The 19,317-nt window shown below is 42.6% G+C and overlaps 1 protein-coding gene across 1 annotated transcript in view; it reads right to left on the bottom strand.

Moving 5' to 3' along the window:
* EFHC2 (EF-hand domain containing 2) overlaps positions 1–19,317 on the bottom strand; it is a 185,144-nt gene that overhangs the window by 24,404 nt on the left and 141,423 nt on the right. The window contains 2 exon segments of the mRNA XM_024734192.1: positions 8,314–8,406; positions 10,135–10,326. Of these exon segments, the coding sequence (XP_024589960.1) occupies positions 8,314–8,406; positions 10,135–10,326 (285 nt within the window).

The raw sequence follows: 19,317 nt of genomic DNA, 5'->3' as shown, positions 1-19,317 counted from the left end.
CAGACTCAACAGATCTAAAAATTTACCCATCTCAAAAGATATTTGGGAAGGATATTCCTGAATCAAATGATATTCGGGAAGGATCAAAGGCTGTAAATGAAGGAGTACACAGCTTAGAAATGATGTATAAAATCTTTTTGAGGAAAAATGTTTGAAAGATTTAATCTTTCCAAAGTCCCAAAGCCAGGCCTCAGGGAAGAGTTGAGTTAATGTGGTAAAATACTCCAAGTTTCTCTTTTCAGTTCTGTCTTGGAGGATTTCAATGGATATGGGAATCCCCCCAAAAGGAGCAAGGGAGAAAAGAACAAAGAATCTTTCAATTAAAAGGGATAAAATTAGCCAATGCTTCTTGGAAGAATTCTTTGCTCTTGGGAAGTGGATAGAGTTGCAGTAAATCACGATGGGTCACTCACAAATATTTATCTCCCTTTCCCACCAAAATCTCACCAAAATGACAACAAAGAAATAAAAATAGGTGATAACCCCCAATGGCAAAGATAGCTGGAAAACAAGGCAACAGTGGACAAGAGATTTCAAAATCGTTTGCAAGATGGAAATCAGACTAAGGATTGGTAACTGGCTCAGCAGAGCCGAGGAAGGGAAGCTGAACTCGAAATGTCCATGGCAGAGGCAGGGGGCACTTAGAGATTAGCCAGCGTGGCCCACAAAACTTCTGAGAGGCTCAGCGATTACAGACTCCAGGTGCCAATAAAGGCAGGGATACGGTGGGGGCCGGAAAACAGGACTGTTTGAAAGCCTAAATAAAGCAAGAGCAGCTGAACCCTCAAGTATCTCCTTGTACACTGTGCTCTTCCCTACAGGGGAGTGAGGCTTGTTCTCCAGAGAAATTCAACAAAAGCAGTTCTAGTCTTGGGGAGAGGAAGCATAATGGAGGGTAGAGAAGAACATTACACACTATACTGAACTTGGGTCTCTCAGCCCCCTTCCTTCTCCTTTTCTGTTTCCAGAACACCAGTGGCCATACTTAAATTCTCTTCCTTTCCCCTATCCCACCCTCCCTCCTAGCCCCACAGGAGAAGATAGGATTCTCCTCTCAATACTCTGAATGGCCCCAAATTGTGGCTTCTGGGGATTACCTAATGAAAATGTGGGCTAGGAGATGACTCATGCAGTGAAACCCACTAATCAACAAGACCCACCCCCCAAAGCTTCCAACATTAAGGACAGAAGTCAAAATGGCAACAGGAAAAAAAAAGGTATCAAGCAACAAAGATAATTCAGGTAGCAGAGGGAAAGATGTGAGATAAGAGGATATATTACACCCACGAAAAAAGAACAGAAGACTAAAAATAGGAACCAAAAGTGTGCTCTTGGAATAAAAAACATGATAGTAGTAAATAGATGCAGAAGAAGGGGTGGAATGTAAAGTTGAGGAAACCCCTTAGTAAGGACATTATAATGACAAAGAAAAATTGGGGACAGAACGATCCAAATTCAAGAGAGCCAAGATCTTAATGATAGGCGTTCTCACAAGAGAAAAATAAAAATGGAGGAAAGGAAATTATTTTAAAATTAATGGAAAATTTATCAGAGCCAAAGGACAGAGTCTCCAGACCGGAAGGGCCCATAAACTGTTAAGCACAATGAATCTATATACAGACACACACACACACACACACACACACACACACACACACCACAAGCCCCAGCAAGAACTTCCAGAGCACCAGGAATAAAAAGACGATCCTAAGAACATCCAGAAAGAACACCAGTAATGGGAATCAATATTATGCTAAATTCTCAAGCATCGTAACAGGAAGTAGTAGCAGTATCTAAAAATGAGAAATCCAGAAATAGCAGTACGTACATGCTATTTAAAGGTCTGCAGAAACAGCTAGAAGGACTGAAAGGCTGTTTCTTGAGAACGGGTCTGGGAGGTGGGGAGAGATGTGGCTGGAAACTGCTGTTGTCGGAATAAGCTTTTTAGAATGATTTTATTTTATTTTTTTTTACTATAAGCATGTATCCGTTTGGCATAAATAAAAATGTAAGAAGTGTAAAAAGCAGACGAGAGACCTTGAAGCGTGCTTTCCAAGGTGGTGAACTCATACAAGTCAGACTTGGCAAGGCAGGAACACCACTCGTTGGGAGCATGTCCCGGTTTTCCTCCATGCTCCAAAACTCAGCACAGAGCTTCCTCCCCTGGACCACTGATACAGTGAGATTTTTCACGCCCTCATTTGCTACTATACACTACATCTACTATACGCTACTGTTAGATCAGGTTGTGAGAGAGAAAAGACTAGGATACAAAGGAGCGTTGCAGCTCTAAAAACAGTCCAGGTTGGAGAAGGAGCTGAGAGGGAGAAGTTTGGAGACGGAGAAACGCTTGACTATTAGGGGAGTGAGGACAAGTAGGTCAATTTCCCCTGAATACTATCTCCCCAGCCGTCCCTCCTGCCTCATGACTACAGGTAATCATTCACCAAATCCTCTCCATCCTTTCAAAGTATTTTGGAAAAGCCCATGAATCGTATAGAAAATGGATCTCCTTACTTCAGGGTCGTGCTGTGCTTCTGATCAAAAATGTTAGCATCCTGGTTTTCCACCTGAATCCCCTACTTCGCTCCTTGCCAAATGACATTTGACTCTTGCTTAGACTCTGATTCATGGTCAAAGGACAAAGACTTGCCACTATGGAGGAAATTCTTTTGAAAAGGCTGTGAAGGCGATTCCAAAGAAGAGCTTTCTATGGCGACATTGTTGGAATCAGCGCACAGCCTTCCAGGGGGACTGCCCTAAAGGGCAACACTAATTCTGGCTTTCAAGTGTGTCGATGCTTGTTAAAAAGTCAGCCTCCTTACTTTAAAGTGCCAGCTCACAGTGCTAAAGTGTTTTCCTAAAACCTCCATAAATTCTTCTTTCCCTTTGATACTTGGGCAAGCCACCATTTCCTTCCCTACACAAACTAAAGGACGTGGTCGTGGAAGAAGAGGGAGGGAAGCCGATTTCTCCGGTTCTCCTCTAGATAATAATGAACCGCAAGCAGGCTTCCCGATGCCTTGCTAGGTGGGAGTTCTAAGAAGTGAGTCTAACGTGTCATTTGACAGGTACTCCTGGTCCCCCTCCCAAAAATGATGAATGGCTTGAAAACCGCAGAAGCCATCCATCTCCTTGCTGTGGGGAATAATCCTGATCTGCTTTATTTCCACCATCTGTGGAGGTAATAGGCGCAGCAGCTGTATTCTGCTGAAGAGTAACATGGGTCCCCCTCTGCCGCAAAGGCCATCTCATAACTTAGGGGAACGGGCTGGCGGCAGGACCAGGGCTAAAAGGGAGGGAGGGTAGTGAAGACACATTTTTGACTCACTTGGTTGTGTTTGGTTTCAGTTTGTTACCCAACAAACCCACTGTGCACACTGAAACACCTGGTGAGAGTCTTAAAGACCAGACACTTAAGGAAAAGAAGTGGAGCTCTAGGCCACCCTACCCCGTTGGCCACAAAAACTTAGGAGTCGGCAAGATGGCACTGCCCAAGTTGCCAATGAGTTAACTCCTGTGATCGCAAATCGCCAGACCTCTAAATTCCAATTGTGAGCCTAGCACAGATCTCCTTAGGGACCAAATCACCTTATATTTGAAAAGGTAGAAAGCATCTGTGTGTGTGTGTATGTGTGTGTGTGTGTGTGTGTGTGTGTGTGTGCGCGCGTGTGTGTGTGTGTGAGAGAGAGAGAGAGAGAGAGAGAGAGAGAAAGAGAGAGAGAGAGAGAGAGAAGGAGAGGGACAGAAGAGAGTTTCTCTCTGAAAACTTCCCAGTGCACCAAACACTCTGCAACATTAGCAAGCACATGGTTCAACCCTTGCCCCTCAGCTTCACTGCCACGTATTGTTGGGTGAAATCACTTGAGCCCCAACCATGCCTCTGGGAAGGGGGCAGAGGGAGAGGCTGGGTAGAGTATAATGAGATGATTTTAAAGCCCTGTTAACTTTTTCCATTTTAACTGATATTTCTGGATGAGGCACCAGCTCTCTTGGGAGGCCAGTTCTAAGGCATTCCATGGAGCCCAAAGACAGCTGTAAAAGACTAGCTTGGGGCAGAGCTGCTGGGGAAAGAGTCGCACTTGAATTTCCAGCTATTCCAAGTCCCAATTCGGAAGGCTACAATTAGGGGAGGAGGCTGCCTCTTTACTCCCCAGTCGCATCAGGAACACAGTATGGAATGACCTCAGAAAACTCCCTACCTCTTATGGTTTGAGAGCGAGGTTTTCTTGCTTATTAGTACTGAGGACATATTAATACCCTAATGAAGGCGGAGAGGGGTTGACTCCATTTACAGGGATCACCTGGGCAGAAGGCCGTAGGGCTGGACTTCAGAAGCAGCTCTGCTAGAAATCAAGCCCACGTGTTTCTCCCCACTGCCCAGTGTACCAGCACAGGACAAGCCTCCGGGATTGCAAAGGTGAATGAGATATCGTTCCTACCCCTAGGAGCTCAGATAGAAACAAAGGTTTAGGGTATCTTAGGGAGCTGTCATTTTAATTCCATTACAGATCCATTCAGGCCTGAAGCAAGCTCTTTGAGTGAGAGAGTCTCCTTATACCTCAACGTTTGCACTCGTGAAATGAGGTATCATGCCTACCATCCACTAAAATGTACCTTTTAATGGGCTCAAGGATTTACAAAACATTCTAGGGCCCTAGGCACTATGTCAATACAGAGTGCCACTCCTATTATGAACGGGTAGTAGCTACCACTACATCGAACATTTAAGTCTGATGCTCTGTGCATTAGTGAAATGACTTCTGACTTCATTTGGCAAGTAAAGTGACCTCATACCAGCTACCACAGCACAAACTGACAGGGGCTGGGTAACCAGATGTGAAGAGATTTTGAAGTGCTGATTCCAGCAGGACTTGTGCTCATAAGGAAAAGACCTAACTGAATCACAAGAAAAATGGAAATGGAGTAGAGGGGAAATCTTCGTACCCACATGCCGGGTCAGAAGAAATTCACAGGTAACAATCTGGAGTGGGTGAAAGAAATCATCCAATCTTTAGCCACGTAGGTTTTCATCTCCTGATCTGAATTCACACAGCAGCAGGGCTCTACAGATGCTCAACAGCTGCCCAGCTCCATCCCAAGGCAGGTAAAACTGCCCCTGGGCAGAGTGTGTGCTGAACCAAGTCAACAAACTCCGGGCCTGTCTCCCACGGGAGGCTGCAGACGTCAGAGGGGCTCTGGCTTAGCGTGCCACAGGAGGGCTGTGTAGAAAGAGAGTCTGGTCAAGGCTCTGGAAAGCCCTGTGGAGTCTGTGGGGAACAATAAGAATGCAGAATATAAATGTAAGCTGCAGGCTGATGGGCCCATTAGGAATTAGGGCAGTCTTTGAAAGGAATCTGCGGAGATGATGCAAAACACCAAGCATGTGACCCAAATCGTGGCAGGGCATATTGGAGGGAGAGGGGAATGGGAATGAGACATTTTCTAATCTGATTAGTCTGAAGTTTCCCCTGAGTGTGGAGAAGGGTCAGTGCACAATTAGAGGCAAAGTTAGACTGCTTAGCGGCTCAGAGGGATGACCTCCTCAGAGCTAAGCCGGGCTCAGAGGCGGATGTGATCTGAGACTGAACCGGCTTCGCAACGAGTTGGGGAATCGTCTTTCTGCCTTTAATGTCAAATCGTCAAGGCAAAGACAAAACAGTCTGCTGAGAGGATGAGAGGATGATGACTTGGTGGCCTCAGTGCTGGATAGGAAACATCTAGGTCCCCCGGAGGCCAGGCTCCCACATTACTGGACTTTCCAGGACAACTCATCCTCGAGGCCATCAAGAGATAATCTAATAAACATCCGCAGCTTCCTGACTAGAAGACAGCTTAATGTGTGAAAGGCATTCAGATCCAACTGTTTAAAAACAAGGCTTCCTCTATGTGGAAGGATGCAGGTCTCTTCCAGTTCATTTCTAAGTCAGAGTGTGTGGTCTACGGTCCCTGATGGAAACTCCTCTCCTAGTCCCCAGTCAGTACTTAGTACCAGGTGCTATGGCACTGGGGAATTTATGTATGTTATCTCAAGTCACTCTGAGAACCGCGAGGAAGTAGGTAGTGTTATCTCATTCTAGAGGTAAGGAATCTGGGGTTCAGGCAGGTCAAAAATCTTGCACAAGATTACACAGCTAGCAAGCAGATTCAAAGAATATAGGAGACAAGGTAGGGGTAAAACTGTCAAGATGTGACAAGCCACTGCTTATTTTTAGGCAGTAAATCAAACAGGTTAGAAGCAGGTCTCTGTATCTAAGTGGATCAAATGTCTAGTCACAAGTCTTCATTACAAGGTAAGAGACAAAAAAGGAAACATAAATAGTGCGGTGAGAATCCTTAGGAGGAGATAATCACCGCCAGGCAAGCAAATCCAAGAGGGCTTCATGGATACGGTGCTATTCGAAACGGGTCATAAAGAACAAGCTTTCAGCAGGTGAAGAAAATTGGAAGCTAGTTCCTACTGAAGAAACAGCAAGAGAAAAGGCAAAAAAGTGGGAATGCAGGAGGAATACATGTGAAATGCTAAATGAGCCATTTGGCTGGACTGTTGGGAATGAGAAGACGAGCTTTGGGAATGTGATAACTGTGGAGAAACCGGGCTCCTAAGCCTGCCTATTTCATCTCAGGTCCTTTACACCGGGATGGCCTATTTATCCCACATACTGCTGCTAGCAAATGAAAGCAAATAGAGCTGATAGTCTAGAAGATAACCCCAGGTCAATCCAATGCATATACACACATCCAACTGAATTGGCCTCTTCTTGATTCCCCTCCTGATACCTTGGACTCTAGTTCTCCCACATGGGATTTAGTTTTGTCTGCTTCCTTTTGTTTCTTTTTCTGTCTCAGATGAGGACTCCCCACTCCAGCCCCTGCTTGAGAATAATGCCCTAGTGACAACCCTAAGCCCCACAATGGAGAAGGGGGAGAAGGAGCTCAAAGCTAAGGAGTTTGGTCATTCCTCAGAGAACAAAGAAATGGTACAGAAGGCTTATGAATAGAAGAGTGACACTATGATATTCTTGCTCTTAGAAGGTACTTAGCTGCAAGATGTAAAGACGGATTTAAAAATTTAGAGGCCATTGGAAGAAAGACCAATGTGGAAGCCCTGCCAACAATCAAGAAGAAAGGTGGGTCAGAACAAGAGTGAAGATGGCGGGAATGGAGGGGAGAGAGTAGATGCAAGTAGTAGAAAGGAGGTAGGACTGTCAAGACATTCTAATCTACTGGCTAGTTGTAGACAATAATTCAAAATGGTTAGAAGCAGAAGATGTGCATTTTAAAGGTTCAGGGGTTAAGTCACAGCTCTTCTTTTTCTAGACTACGTGACTTTAGGCAAAATTTTATCTCTCTAGACCTCAGCATCCTCTTGTAAGATAGGATAATTGCTCTGACCTCACCAAGTTGTCCTCACAAAGTAAATGAGGTAATGTATTCAAAGCAATGATAACAATGCCTAGAACACAGCCCCAAATGTCAGAATTATCAAGATAAGTATGCTAGAGGGGGGGGGGCTGGAGTCATGCCATGGTAAGCATAAAAGATGAACAGAGTCTGGGTGGCTAGGAGGGTGGTGCCAGGAAGTCAAGAGTCAGGTTCAGTGCAAGAAGTGAGGTGTTTCAGAAAGCAGTTGACTGTGCTTCCCTTTTGCAACATCAGAATCTCTGCACTTTACATCTAGTGTTCTAGCAGGACAGAGCTCTGTGCTAATAACATGAGGTGCTCTTACTGCATGTCTGTGGCCATTAGAAACTACTGCTTTGAAAAATCTGCCCTAAATTTTACATCTAAGACTCTCATAACCAATGAGTTTGTACATTTTCATTTTGTCCCAGGAATCTGTGTGCATATAAGTATATCTTAATGTTAAAAAGATAAAATGATACTTCATAATAGGCTCCCTAACATTCAAAATCATGACTCAGTTTTCCTTTTTAACACTTAAATGGAGATGTGTCATCGGTAATAAATAAAAAGTCAAGGGTAAATCAAGGGCAATTAAAGGCAGATGTAAAACCAGGAATAGGGCTTCCCTGGTGGTGCAGTGGTTGAGAGTCCGCCTGCCGATGCAGGGGACACAGGTTCGTGCCCCGGTCCGGGGGGATCCCACGTGCCGCGGAGCGGCTGGGCCCGTGAGCCATGGCCGCTGAGCCTGCGCGTCTGGAGCCTGTGCTCCGCAACGGGAGAGGCCACAACAGTGAGAGGCCCGCGTACCGCAAAAAAAAACAAAAAACAAACAAACAAAAAACCAGGAATAGTCTCCGAAACAAAAATATGCAGGACATTGCCCATGAGGGTGGAGTTCTCACTTACCTGGAGAGTAAGGATCCCAGAAGATCATCATTCAAAGGTAATCAGGAGGACCTGCACAGCCTTTTGATGTCTTTGCTGGGTAATAATTTTTCCCTGCATTAAAACAAAGTAAATGGGCTTGTATATACTTTGTGTCTCTTGAGTAACAATTACACTCTATAGGAAAGAAAACACAGATGTGTCCTAAAAGCATGCACCTGGAAATAAGTATGAAAACTGGTACTGGAATCACAGTAAGGAAAAACAGTAATACTGCATTTCACCAACTGTTTTTCCATTTCACAAGTCACTAGATTCTGTCCTTACAAAGGCCTTTCCATCAAGATTCAGATTCTTGGTTGGTGATAGTACAGCCTATTAAGGCTGTAGCCACGAGTGTTGCTCTAAGTAATCGATCTGCATTCTTGACCACTAGTCAAAAATGGTTCTGATATTTGAAAACATCTCTTAATCTGACAGGCATCTAGAGCCTCCAACACAAGTATTATATGACTGGAGGGTGTTTTTCTAGTCTTTTCCTTGGACCCAAACCTTATAACCTAGAAGCCCCAACCGGGACCTTAACATTCACCTCAATTTTTTCTCCAGACCAGCCCAACAGTCATTTTCCCCAGCCTGCTGAGGGCACAGAAATGCTTGTCCAATGTTCTAACTCAGACAGTGTTCTTCCAGGCATCAGGCAAAATTAGAACCAACAGGAAAGAAAGTGGGCTTCTTTCTTTGCAGTAGTTTATAAAATGATAGGAGAATGTTTATGTCTAGAATTGGAGCTTGTTGGATCTGGAGAACCTCAGAGTTGTCTGATCAACTAGCCCCATTTTCCCAGGAGGTGTTCCTTTAGTGAAGGAGGGTCACAATTCTCACCCTGGGAAGGGGTACCACTAGGGTGGAAGGCAAGGCCAGGGTCATGCAAAGCTCAGGCCACACATCCTCCAGGAGGCTCAGAGAAGCTTAAAGATTCAAGGAAAAATACCATCTTTATAACAACTCAACAAGGGTGTATTATGGATTAGGAAAAAAAACATTCACAACTAAAATAAACTACGGGACCTTCAACGATATTTAGGGTATGTAGGTAGCCACTTGGGGTGCAGACTTCAGGTTTGGGGATGAAGGAAGGGGTCATGGGGAAAAGAGATGGTAGTGGTCTGTAGTAATAAAATCAGAGGCTAGAGTTTGATCTAAGGTTTTCTAACTCCAGTTGAGTATTCCGCCCCCGCCCCCGTACTATATCAGTCTGTGGATAAGATGAACACCAAAACATATTAAGATGGAGCTCCAGTTGTTTGTAACAGTGACTTAATAAAGCTCAATGCAAACATGATAAATGTATTCGAAATAGATTATGCTGAGCTTCATTATCTTCAAGGAGAAATAATTTCAAAGAAATTCCATAGAAAGTATACTTGCAAATCCGCTGTTCTGTGTATTATAAAAGTCACACTTATAAATCCCACTTATCACTAAAATAATGTAAAGAGACGACATCTCAGAATTAAACCTTCTAACATTGATTTACTATGTTTCAATTGAAAACCTCTAGAAACCAATTAAAAGAAAATGCAAAGGGGCAATCCTATTATTTTGAAGATACAGGGCCTCCCCTATTCCATCAACAAGCAAAGCTCACCATCCATCACTATGAAATATCTGTACCCAGATAATCTCCAAAAATGATTTAAGGTGGCTTTGCTACATGGTGGAGTATGAGAAGACATGTCAATTTTCTTTTTGCCCTTTTTGATAAAATACAAATTCCTTCATTAGTCAGGTTCACAGAAACGTAAATGATTTATTAGAATCAATAAAATAAAAGCTTACTTTTCCCGATCTTGGTACACACAGGTAGCAATGAGTCTTTCAAAATTCTCGAAAGTATTTTTCTTGAGCTGTTCATGGGCCTGTGCAATTAGGACATTCGTATCTGGACGGGGATCCTCAGGCACCTGGTAGTGATGTGCAATGGTTATGACTTCTTAGTCTGTGAGTTTCCCGACAGACGCATCATTATTTCTCTGTAAAGAAAATGGAAAAACACTCAAGAAATTATATCTAAGACTATTTTACCTTTCTTTCTATTAAAAATATCCAAATCCCATTTTACAAAACTTTACCAACTGCCCAGAGACAGGTTATTATTTTTCTTTAATTTCTCTACCTATGAGCAACAGGAAGGCACTCGTGCTAGAATGGAAAACAATAAGCACAACAACTTATAAATAAAATGGCACTTTGCCCAGAGTCAAACTTCTACCACATAACAGCCTACAACCAGGAAGTAAATTCTTAAAGTCCTCGAATGGTCAAAAATCCTGTGACTAAATACATGATTTCATTCAATACCTATTAATCTTACTGTATACAAAATAGTAACAGACTTGGGGTTCTGTTTTCCCAGGGTATAAAGCTTATAAATCAGTAAGTTAGAAAGGTGTTTTGGAGATGGGGAAAGCGATTATGCATATTTCTGTAGTAAAAAGTAAAAACTGACACACCCTACCAGTGAGAGAAAAAAGTGAAAAGTGAAAAGAACTGTGTAAAGGTACAGTTGTCTGAGTCTTTAGAAGGCAAATGGCACTGATATCATTTGGCTGAGCAAACAAATAACAACAAAAAAAAACAAATGACAGCAACACATTCACAATGAGGTCTCAAAGCTTAACAAATTGGCTGACATGTTTTCAATATATTCGCTATATGAAAGCCATAACCCATGCAACAGGCATTAGAAAGAATTACATCAAAATGGTTAAAATGCAAACTGTTATGGTGGTTAAATGAATAAGCTTCCACCATCTAGAAAATCTACTTACTGGAAAAAAATTCAGTTCCCAAGAATCCCAAATAAATGAGGGAATACAAGATTTGTTCTTCTGTTATAGACTGGTCTTTTGGAATAATATGGTTTTTAGTTCTTTTAAATATTTCTTGTCATTTTCACTATCATTTAAGAGATCTATAGGTTCTTCTGGTCAAGAATTTCCTTAGATAGAGTGTAGGAAAGCCCACAGCTATGATGTTGACCTACCTGAAGGAACTGTATTTCACCTACATCCACTTATTAGGGTCTCTGGGGTTTTTGTTTTGCTTTGCTTTGCTTTTGTTTTTTTAGCGGGAAATGGAGGCCAAATTCAACCAAGAGGACCCCACCATTGCAGCAAGTCAGTTTGGATTAGACGATCAATCAGTAACATTGGCCGGGGGCTCACTATCTGGAAAAAACTGTAGTCACTTTGGCATCTGAACTTTTCAGAGTCTATAATCTATTTGGGCTGTCCAGGCATCCAGATGAGCTCCCCAGCTACTAACTGGGAGGGCCACTTGAATGAACTGAGTAATAATAATAACCCTCACCACTTGTTGAGTTCTTGCTATGTGCCAGGTCCTGTGCTGCTGGGTCCTTTTGGCATGGATCATCTCATCTGGCCCAGAAGGTAGATACTAGTATTAGCCCCATGTTACAGATGAGAACACTGAGGCAGAGAAATGTGAAGTAATATGTCCAATGTCACGAAGTCAGAATGCAAACCCCTGCAGTCTGGCTCCAGAGCCCATGCTCCTGCATACTATTCTGTCCCTCTTCTGTTGGGACACAGAAGAAAGAGTGACCGCATGGAGTGGGGCTCATTCAGGGAAAGCTGAAGACAGTGGCTTTTGAGCTGATTTTTTAACAGACCTCTCTATTCCCTTTTCCGTCCATGACCTGTGCTTTGAGGGCTATCACTAACCTGCATAAATAAGTAAGAGAAAGTAATTTCAGAAACCCTGAGTCACCAACCTTCTCTGACAGCCAAGTGACCACGGAGGAACCACTCCAAGGGAAGCCCCTGGCTCATTTACAACACTGGTCATGGAATAATCAGTCATGACACATGCACAGAATTGAACACTATGCAACCATGAAAAGTAGGCTGTTGACTGGTATTAATTGGTATGAAAGACATCCATGCTATGTTGATAAATGTAGTATGACCCCAATGAAACTAAAGATACTGGTACATATTGACATATATATGCACAGAAAAAAAGAATGGAAGGATACATACCAAAACATCTATAGCATCATCCCTGATTGCTGAGCTTTCTTTATATATAGGTATAAAAATGATTTTATACCTATATATAAAATGTCTGCTTTTTCTGAATTTTTATAATTATCAAATATTACTTTTTTTTTTTCTTTTTGCGGTACGCAGGCCTCTCACTGTTGTGGCCTCTCCCGTTGCAGAGCACAGGCTCCGGATGCGCAGGCTCAGCGGCCATGTCTCACAGGCCTAGCTGCTCCATGGCATGTGGGATCTTCCCGCACTGGGGCACAAACCCGTGTCCCCTGCATTGGCAGGCAGACTCTCAACCACTGCGCCACCAGGGAAGCCCCAAATATTACTTTTATAGTCAGAAAAATACCCATTTGAAATCTTTTTCTTTTTGAGGATAGAAAACAGCATGAAGAAGAAGTTGGCACACTCCCAAGGACGAGGGAAAAGAGCGTCTGTAGCAATAACTAGAAACTTACCACGTACCTTTAACTAAACCTGCTCTAGCCCCACCAGGTCATAAAAGTTTATTTTCCTCTAGAGAGGTGGGATAGGGAGGGTGGGAGGAAGACGCAAGAGGGAGGACGTATGGGGCTATATGTATATGCATAGCTGATTCATTTTGTTATAAAGCAGAAACTAACACACCATTGTAAAGCAATTATACTCCAATAAAGATGCTTAAAAAAAGTTTATTTTCCTTTCCATTGGATAAACTGAAATTATCCTGACCTCACTGCAGTGAAAATTTATATCTGCTGTGTTCTGCATGCCTGGGTTTTAAACACCTCAGTATTCCACTGCTTTCCATGTCTTTTCTTTTTAAATTTTATTATTTTTTAACAACTTTATTGGAGTATAATTGCTTTACAATGGTGTGTTAGTTTCTGCTTTATAACAAAGTGAATCAGCTATACATATACATATATCCCCGTATCTCCTCCCTCTTGCGTCTCCCTCCCACTCTCCCTATCCTACCCCTCCAGGTGGTCACAAAGCACGGAGCTGATCTCCCTGTGCTATGTGGCTGCTTCCCACTGGCTATTTTACATTTGATAGTATATATGTATGTCCATGCTACTCTCTCACTTCGTGCCAGCTTACCCTTCCCCCTCCCCATGTACTCAAGTCCATTCTCTACATCTGTGTCTTTATTCCTGTCCTGCCCCTAGGTTCTTCAGAACCATATTTTTTCTTTAGACTCCATATATATGTGTTAGCTAGAGTGTCTGGCATTACATTTAGGTCTTTAATCCATTTTGAGTTTATATTTGTGTATGGTGTTAGGGAGTGTTCTAATTAATTTCATTCTTTTACATGTAGCTGTCCAGTGTTCCCAGCACCACTTATTGAAGAGGCTGTCTTTTCTCCATTGTATATTCTTGCATCCTTTAGCAAAGATAAGGTGACCATATGTGTGTGGATTCATCTCTAGGCTTTCTATCTTGCTCCACTGATCTATATTTCTGTTTTTGTGCCAGTACCATACTGCCTTAATTACTGTAGCTTTGTAGTATAGTTAGGTAGGTTTATTCCTAGGTATTTTATTCTTTTTGTTGCAATGGTAAATGGGAGTGTTTCCTTAATTTCTCTTTCAGATTTTTCATCATTAGTGTATAGGAATGCAAGAGATTTCTGTGCATTAATTTTATATCCTGCTACTTTACCAAATTCATTGATTAGCTCTAGTAGTTTTCTGGTAGCATCTTTGGGATACTCTAGGTATAGCATCATGTCATCTGCAAACAGTGACTATTTACATCTTCTTTTCCAATTTGGATTCCTCTTATTTCTTTGTCTCTTCTGATTGCTGTGGCTAAAACTTCCAAAACTATGTTGAATCATAGTGATGAGAGTGGGCAACTTTGTCTTGTTCCTGATCTTAGTGGAAATGGTTTCAGTTTTTCACCATTGAGAATGATGTTGGCTGTGGGTTTGTCATATATGGCCTTTATTATGTTGAGGTAAGTTCCCTCTATGCCTACTTTCTGGAGGGTTTTTATCATAAATGAGTGTTGAATTTTCTTGAAAGCTTTTTCTGCATCTATTGAGATGATCATATGGTTTTTCTCATTCAATTTGTTAATATGGTTTATCACATTGATTGATTTGCATATATTGAAGAATCCTTGCATTCCTGGGATAAATCCCACTTGATCATGGTGTATGATCCTTTTACTGTGCTGTTGGATTCTGTTTGCTAGTATTTTGTTGAGGATTTTTGCATCTATGTTCATCAGTGATATTGGTAGGTAGTTTTCTTTTTTTGTGAAATCTTTGCCTGGCTTCGGTATCAGGGTGATGGTGGCCTCGTAGAATGAGTTTGGGAGTGTTCCTCCGTCTGCTATACTTTGGAAGAGTTTGAGAAGGATAGGTGTTAGCTCTTCACTAAATGTTTGATAGAATTCATCTGTGAATCCAGCTGGTCCTGGGTTTTTGTTTGTTGGAAGATTTAAAATCACAGTCTCAATTTCAGTGCTTCTGATTGGTCTGTTTATATTTTCTATTTCTTCCTGGTTCAGTCTCAGGAGGTTGTGTTTTTTTAAGAATTTGTCCATTTCTTCCAGGTAGTCCATTTTATTGGCATATACTTGCTTGTAGTAATCTCTCATGATCCTTTGCATTTCTGCAGTGTCAGTTGTTACTTCTTTTTCATTTCTAATTCTATGGATTTGAGTCTTCTCCCTTTTTTTCTTGATGAGTCTGGTTAATGGTTTATCAATTTTGTTTATCTTCTCAAAGAACCAGCTTTTAGTTTCATTGATCTTAGCTATTGTTTCCTTCATTTCTCTTTCATTTATCTCTGATCTGATCTTTATGATTTCTTTCCTTCTGCTAACTTTGGGGGTTTTTTGTTCTTCTTTCTCTAATTGCTCTAGGTGTAAGGTTAGGTTGTTTATTTGAGATGTTTCTTGTTTCTTGAGGTAGGATTGTATGGCTATAGACTTCCCTCTTACAACTGCTTTTGCTGCATCCCATAGGTTTTGGGTCGTCGTGTTTTCATTGTCATTTGTTTCTGGGTATTTTTTGATTTCCTCTTTGATTTCTTCAGTGATCTCTTGGTTATTTAGTAGTGTTTTGTTTAGCCTCCATGTGCTTGTATTTTTTGCAGATTTTTTCCTGTAATTGATATCTAGTCTCATAGCATTGAGGTCAGAAAAGATACTTGATACGATTTCAATTTTCGTAAATTTACCAAGGCTTGGTTTCTGACCCAAGAGATGATCTATCCTGGAGAAGGTTCCATGAGCACTTGAGAAGAACGTGTATTCTGTTGTCTTGGATAGAATGTCCTATCAATATCAATTAAGTCCATCTTGTTTAATGTATCATTTAAAGCTTGTGTTTCCTTATTTATTTTCATTTTGGATGATTTGTCCATTGGTGAAAGTGGGGTGTTAAAGTCCCCTTCTATGATTTTGTTACTGTTGATTTCCCCTTTTATGGCTGTTAGCATTTGCCTTAAGCATTGAGGTGCTCCTATGTTGGGTGCATAAATATTTACAATTGTCATATCTTCTTCTTGGATTGATCCCTTGATCATTATGTAGTATCCTTCTTTGTCTCTTGTAATAGTCTTTGTTTTAACGTCTATTTTGTCTGATATGAGAATTGCTACTCCAGCTTTCTTTTGATTTACATTTGCATGGAATATCTTTTTCCATCCCTTCACTTTCAGTCTGTATGTGTCCCTCGGTCTGAAGTGGGTCTCTTGTAGATAGCGTATATACGGGTGTTGTTTATTTATTTATTTATTTTTGCGGTACGCGGGCCTCTCACCGTTGTGGCCTCGACTGTTGCAGAGCACAGGCTCCGGATGCACAGGCTCAGTGGCCATGGCTCACGGGCCTAGCTGCTCTGCGGCATGTGTGATCTTCCTGGACCGGGGCACGAACCCGTGTCCCCTGCATCGGCAGGCGAACTCTCAACCACTGTGCCAACAGGGAAGCCGCGGGTCTTGTTTTTGTATCCATTCAGCCAGTCTGTGTCTTTTGGTTGGAGCACTTAATCCATTTACATTTAAGGTAGTTACTGATATGTGTGTCCCTATTACCATTTTCTTAATTGTTCTGGGTTTGTTATTGTAGGTCTTTTCCTTCTCTTGTGTTTCCTGCCTAGAGAAGTTCCTTTAGCATTTGTTGTAAAGCTGTTTTGGTGGTTCTGAATTCTCTTAGCTTTTGCTTGTCTGTAAAGGTTTTAATTTCTCCATTGAATCTGAATGAGGTCCTTGCTGGGTAGACCAGTCTTGGTTGTAGGTTTTTCTCCTTCATCACTTTAAATATGTCCTGCCACTCCCTTCTGGCTTGCAGAGTGTCTGCTGAAAGATCAGCTGTTAACCTTATGGGGAGTCCCTTGTATGTTATTTGTTACTTTTACCTTGCTGATTTTAATATTTTTTCTTTGCATTTAATTTTTGCTAGTTTGGTTAATATGTGTCTTGGTGTGTTTCTCCTTGGATTTATCCTGTATGGGACTCTGTGTTTCCTGGACTTGATTAACTATTTCCATTCCCATATCAGGGAAGTTTTCAACTGTAATCTCTCCAAATATTTTCTCAGTCCCCGTCTTTTTCTCTCCTTCTTCTGGGACACCTATAATTCGAATGTTGGTGTGTTTAATGTTGTCCTTGTTTTTGGTGTCTGCCCCCAGTGGGTAAGTTTGATTCAGTGGGTTGTGTAGGCTTCCTGGTGGAGGGGACTGGTGCCTGAGTTCTGGTGGGTGAGGCGGTATCTTGTCTTTCTGGTGGGCAGGACTGTGTCTGTTGGTGTGTTTTGGGGTGTCTGTGAACTTATTATGATTTTAGGCAGCCTCTCTGCTAATGGGCAGGGTTGTGTCCCTGTCTTGCTAGTTGTTTGGCATAGGGTGTTCAGCACTGTAGCTTGCTGGACGTTGAGTGGAGCTGGGTCATAGCGTTGAGATGGAGATCTCTGAGAGAGCTTTCGCCATTTGATATTACATGGGGCCGGGAGGTCTTTGGTGGGCCAGTGTCCTGAACTCGGCTCTTACCCCCTCAGAGGCTCAGGCCTGATGCCTGGCTGGAGCACCAAGGCTCTGTCAGCCACCAGCTCAGAAGAAAAAGGAGGGAATAAAAAAAGAAAGAAAGAAAGAAAGAAAGTAAAATAAAATAATTAAAACAAACAATTAAAACATTAAAAATTATTAAAAATGAAAAATTATAAAAGTAATTAAAAAAAGAAAGAAAGAGAGAGCAATCAAACCAAAACACAAGTCCACCAATGATAAAAAGAGCTGAAAAGTATACTTAAAAAAAAACAGTGGGGGGTGGGGGTCACGGTGTGATGAATTGGGCGATCAGGATTGACATGTATACACTGATGTGCATAAAATGGATGACTAATAAGAACCTGCGGTATAAAAAATAAATTAAAAAAAAATACATTATGGAAATAGATAAGTATAAGCAAAATAGCTTTAATCTTGGGATTATATTATAACCTGTCATCACACAGCATTTTGTTAAGGCACAAGACTTCTAAGAAGTGTTAGTAGAGATAAATAATACCAGAGACTCAACCTTGTTAAGCAGCATTTGTTTCTACATCAAATGACAGGACAGACTTATGTCATCTTCCTTGTCAAATGCTGTATTTATTTTTACAATGTTCCAACTTCGTTACTGAAAGATCCTGTACCCATTTTCTTCTTGGGGAATGAATAACCATAAGATAATAATTTGTTTAAGTGTTAGAAGTGCTATAAATAATAAAGTAATTTCAATGATCTGTAAAAAAACTCCAAAAAAACCGATAGAACCCTAGGACAAATGGTAAAAGCAAAGGTATACAGACAAAATCACACAAAGAGGCATACACACACATACTCACAAAAGGAGAAAAAGAAAAAAATATATATATATATTAAAAAAAAGGAAGAGCTCCTGGGGTTCAGCTTTGGATTTGGCCCCGCCTCTGCTTGTAGATTGCCTGAGGGCATCTGCTCCCCACTCAGACAGGACAGGGTTAAAGGAGCAGCTGATTAGGGGGCTCTGGCTCACTCAGGCTGGGGGGAAGGAGGGGTATGGAGTGCGGGGCGGGCCTGCAGCGGCAGAGGCCGCCATGATGTTGCACCAGCCTGAGGCGCGCCGTGCATTCTCCTGGGGGAGTTGTCCCTGCATCCCTGGACCCTGGCAACGGCGGGCTGCACAGGCTCCCCAGGGGTGTGGATAGTGACCTGTGCTTGCACACAGGCTTCTTGGTGGCCGCAGCAGCAGCCTTAGCGTCTCACGCCCGTCTCTGGGGTCCGCGCTGTTAGCCGCAGCTCGTGCCCGTCTCTGGAGCTCATTTAGGCAGTGCTCTGAATCCCCTCTCGTTGCGCACCCTGAAACAATAGTCTCTTGCCTCTTAGGCAGGTCCAGACTTTTTCCCAGACTCCCTTCTGGCTAGCGGTGGCGACTAGCCCCCTTCAGGCTGTGTTCACGCCGCCAACCCCAGTCCTCTCCCTGGGATCTGACCAAAACCCAAGCCTCAGCTCCCAGCCCCACCCGCCCTGGTGGGTGAGCAGACAAGCCTCTCGGGCTGATGAGTACCGGTCAGCATCGATCCTCTGTGTGGGAATCTCTCTGCTTTGCCCTCCGCACCCCTGTTGCTGCGCTCTCTACCATGGCTCCGATGCTTCCCCCCTCCACCACCCGCAGTCTCCGCCTGCGAAGGGGCTTCCTAGTGTGTGGAAACCTTTCCTCTTTCACAGCTTCCTCCCACTGGTGCAGGTCCCATCCCTATGCTTTTGTCTGTTTTTTCTTTTTTCTTTTGCCCTACCCAGGTACGTGGGGAGTTTCCTGCCTGTTGGGAAGTCTGAGGTCTTCTGCCAGTATTCAGTAGGTGTTCTGTAGGAGTTGTTCCACATGTAGATGTGTTTCTGATGTATTTGTAGGGAGGAAGGTGATCTCCACGTCTTACTCCTCCGCCATCTTGAAGCTATCTCGCTTTCCATGTCTTTTGTGAAGCTT

This window comes from Neophocaena asiaeorientalis, unplaced genomic scaffold (genome assembly GCF_003031525.2).
Source record: "Neophocaena asiaeorientalis asiaeorientalis breed wild unplaced genomic scaffold, Neophocaena_asiaeorientalis_V1.1 scaffold426, whole genome shotgun sequence".
Taxonomy (NCBI): Eukaryota; Metazoa; Chordata; class Mammalia; order Artiodactyla; family Phocoenidae; genus Neophocaena; species Neophocaena asiaeorientalis.
Note: the sequence above shows the minus strand (reverse complement) of the source record. Positions and strands in the feature narration are given on the sequence as shown.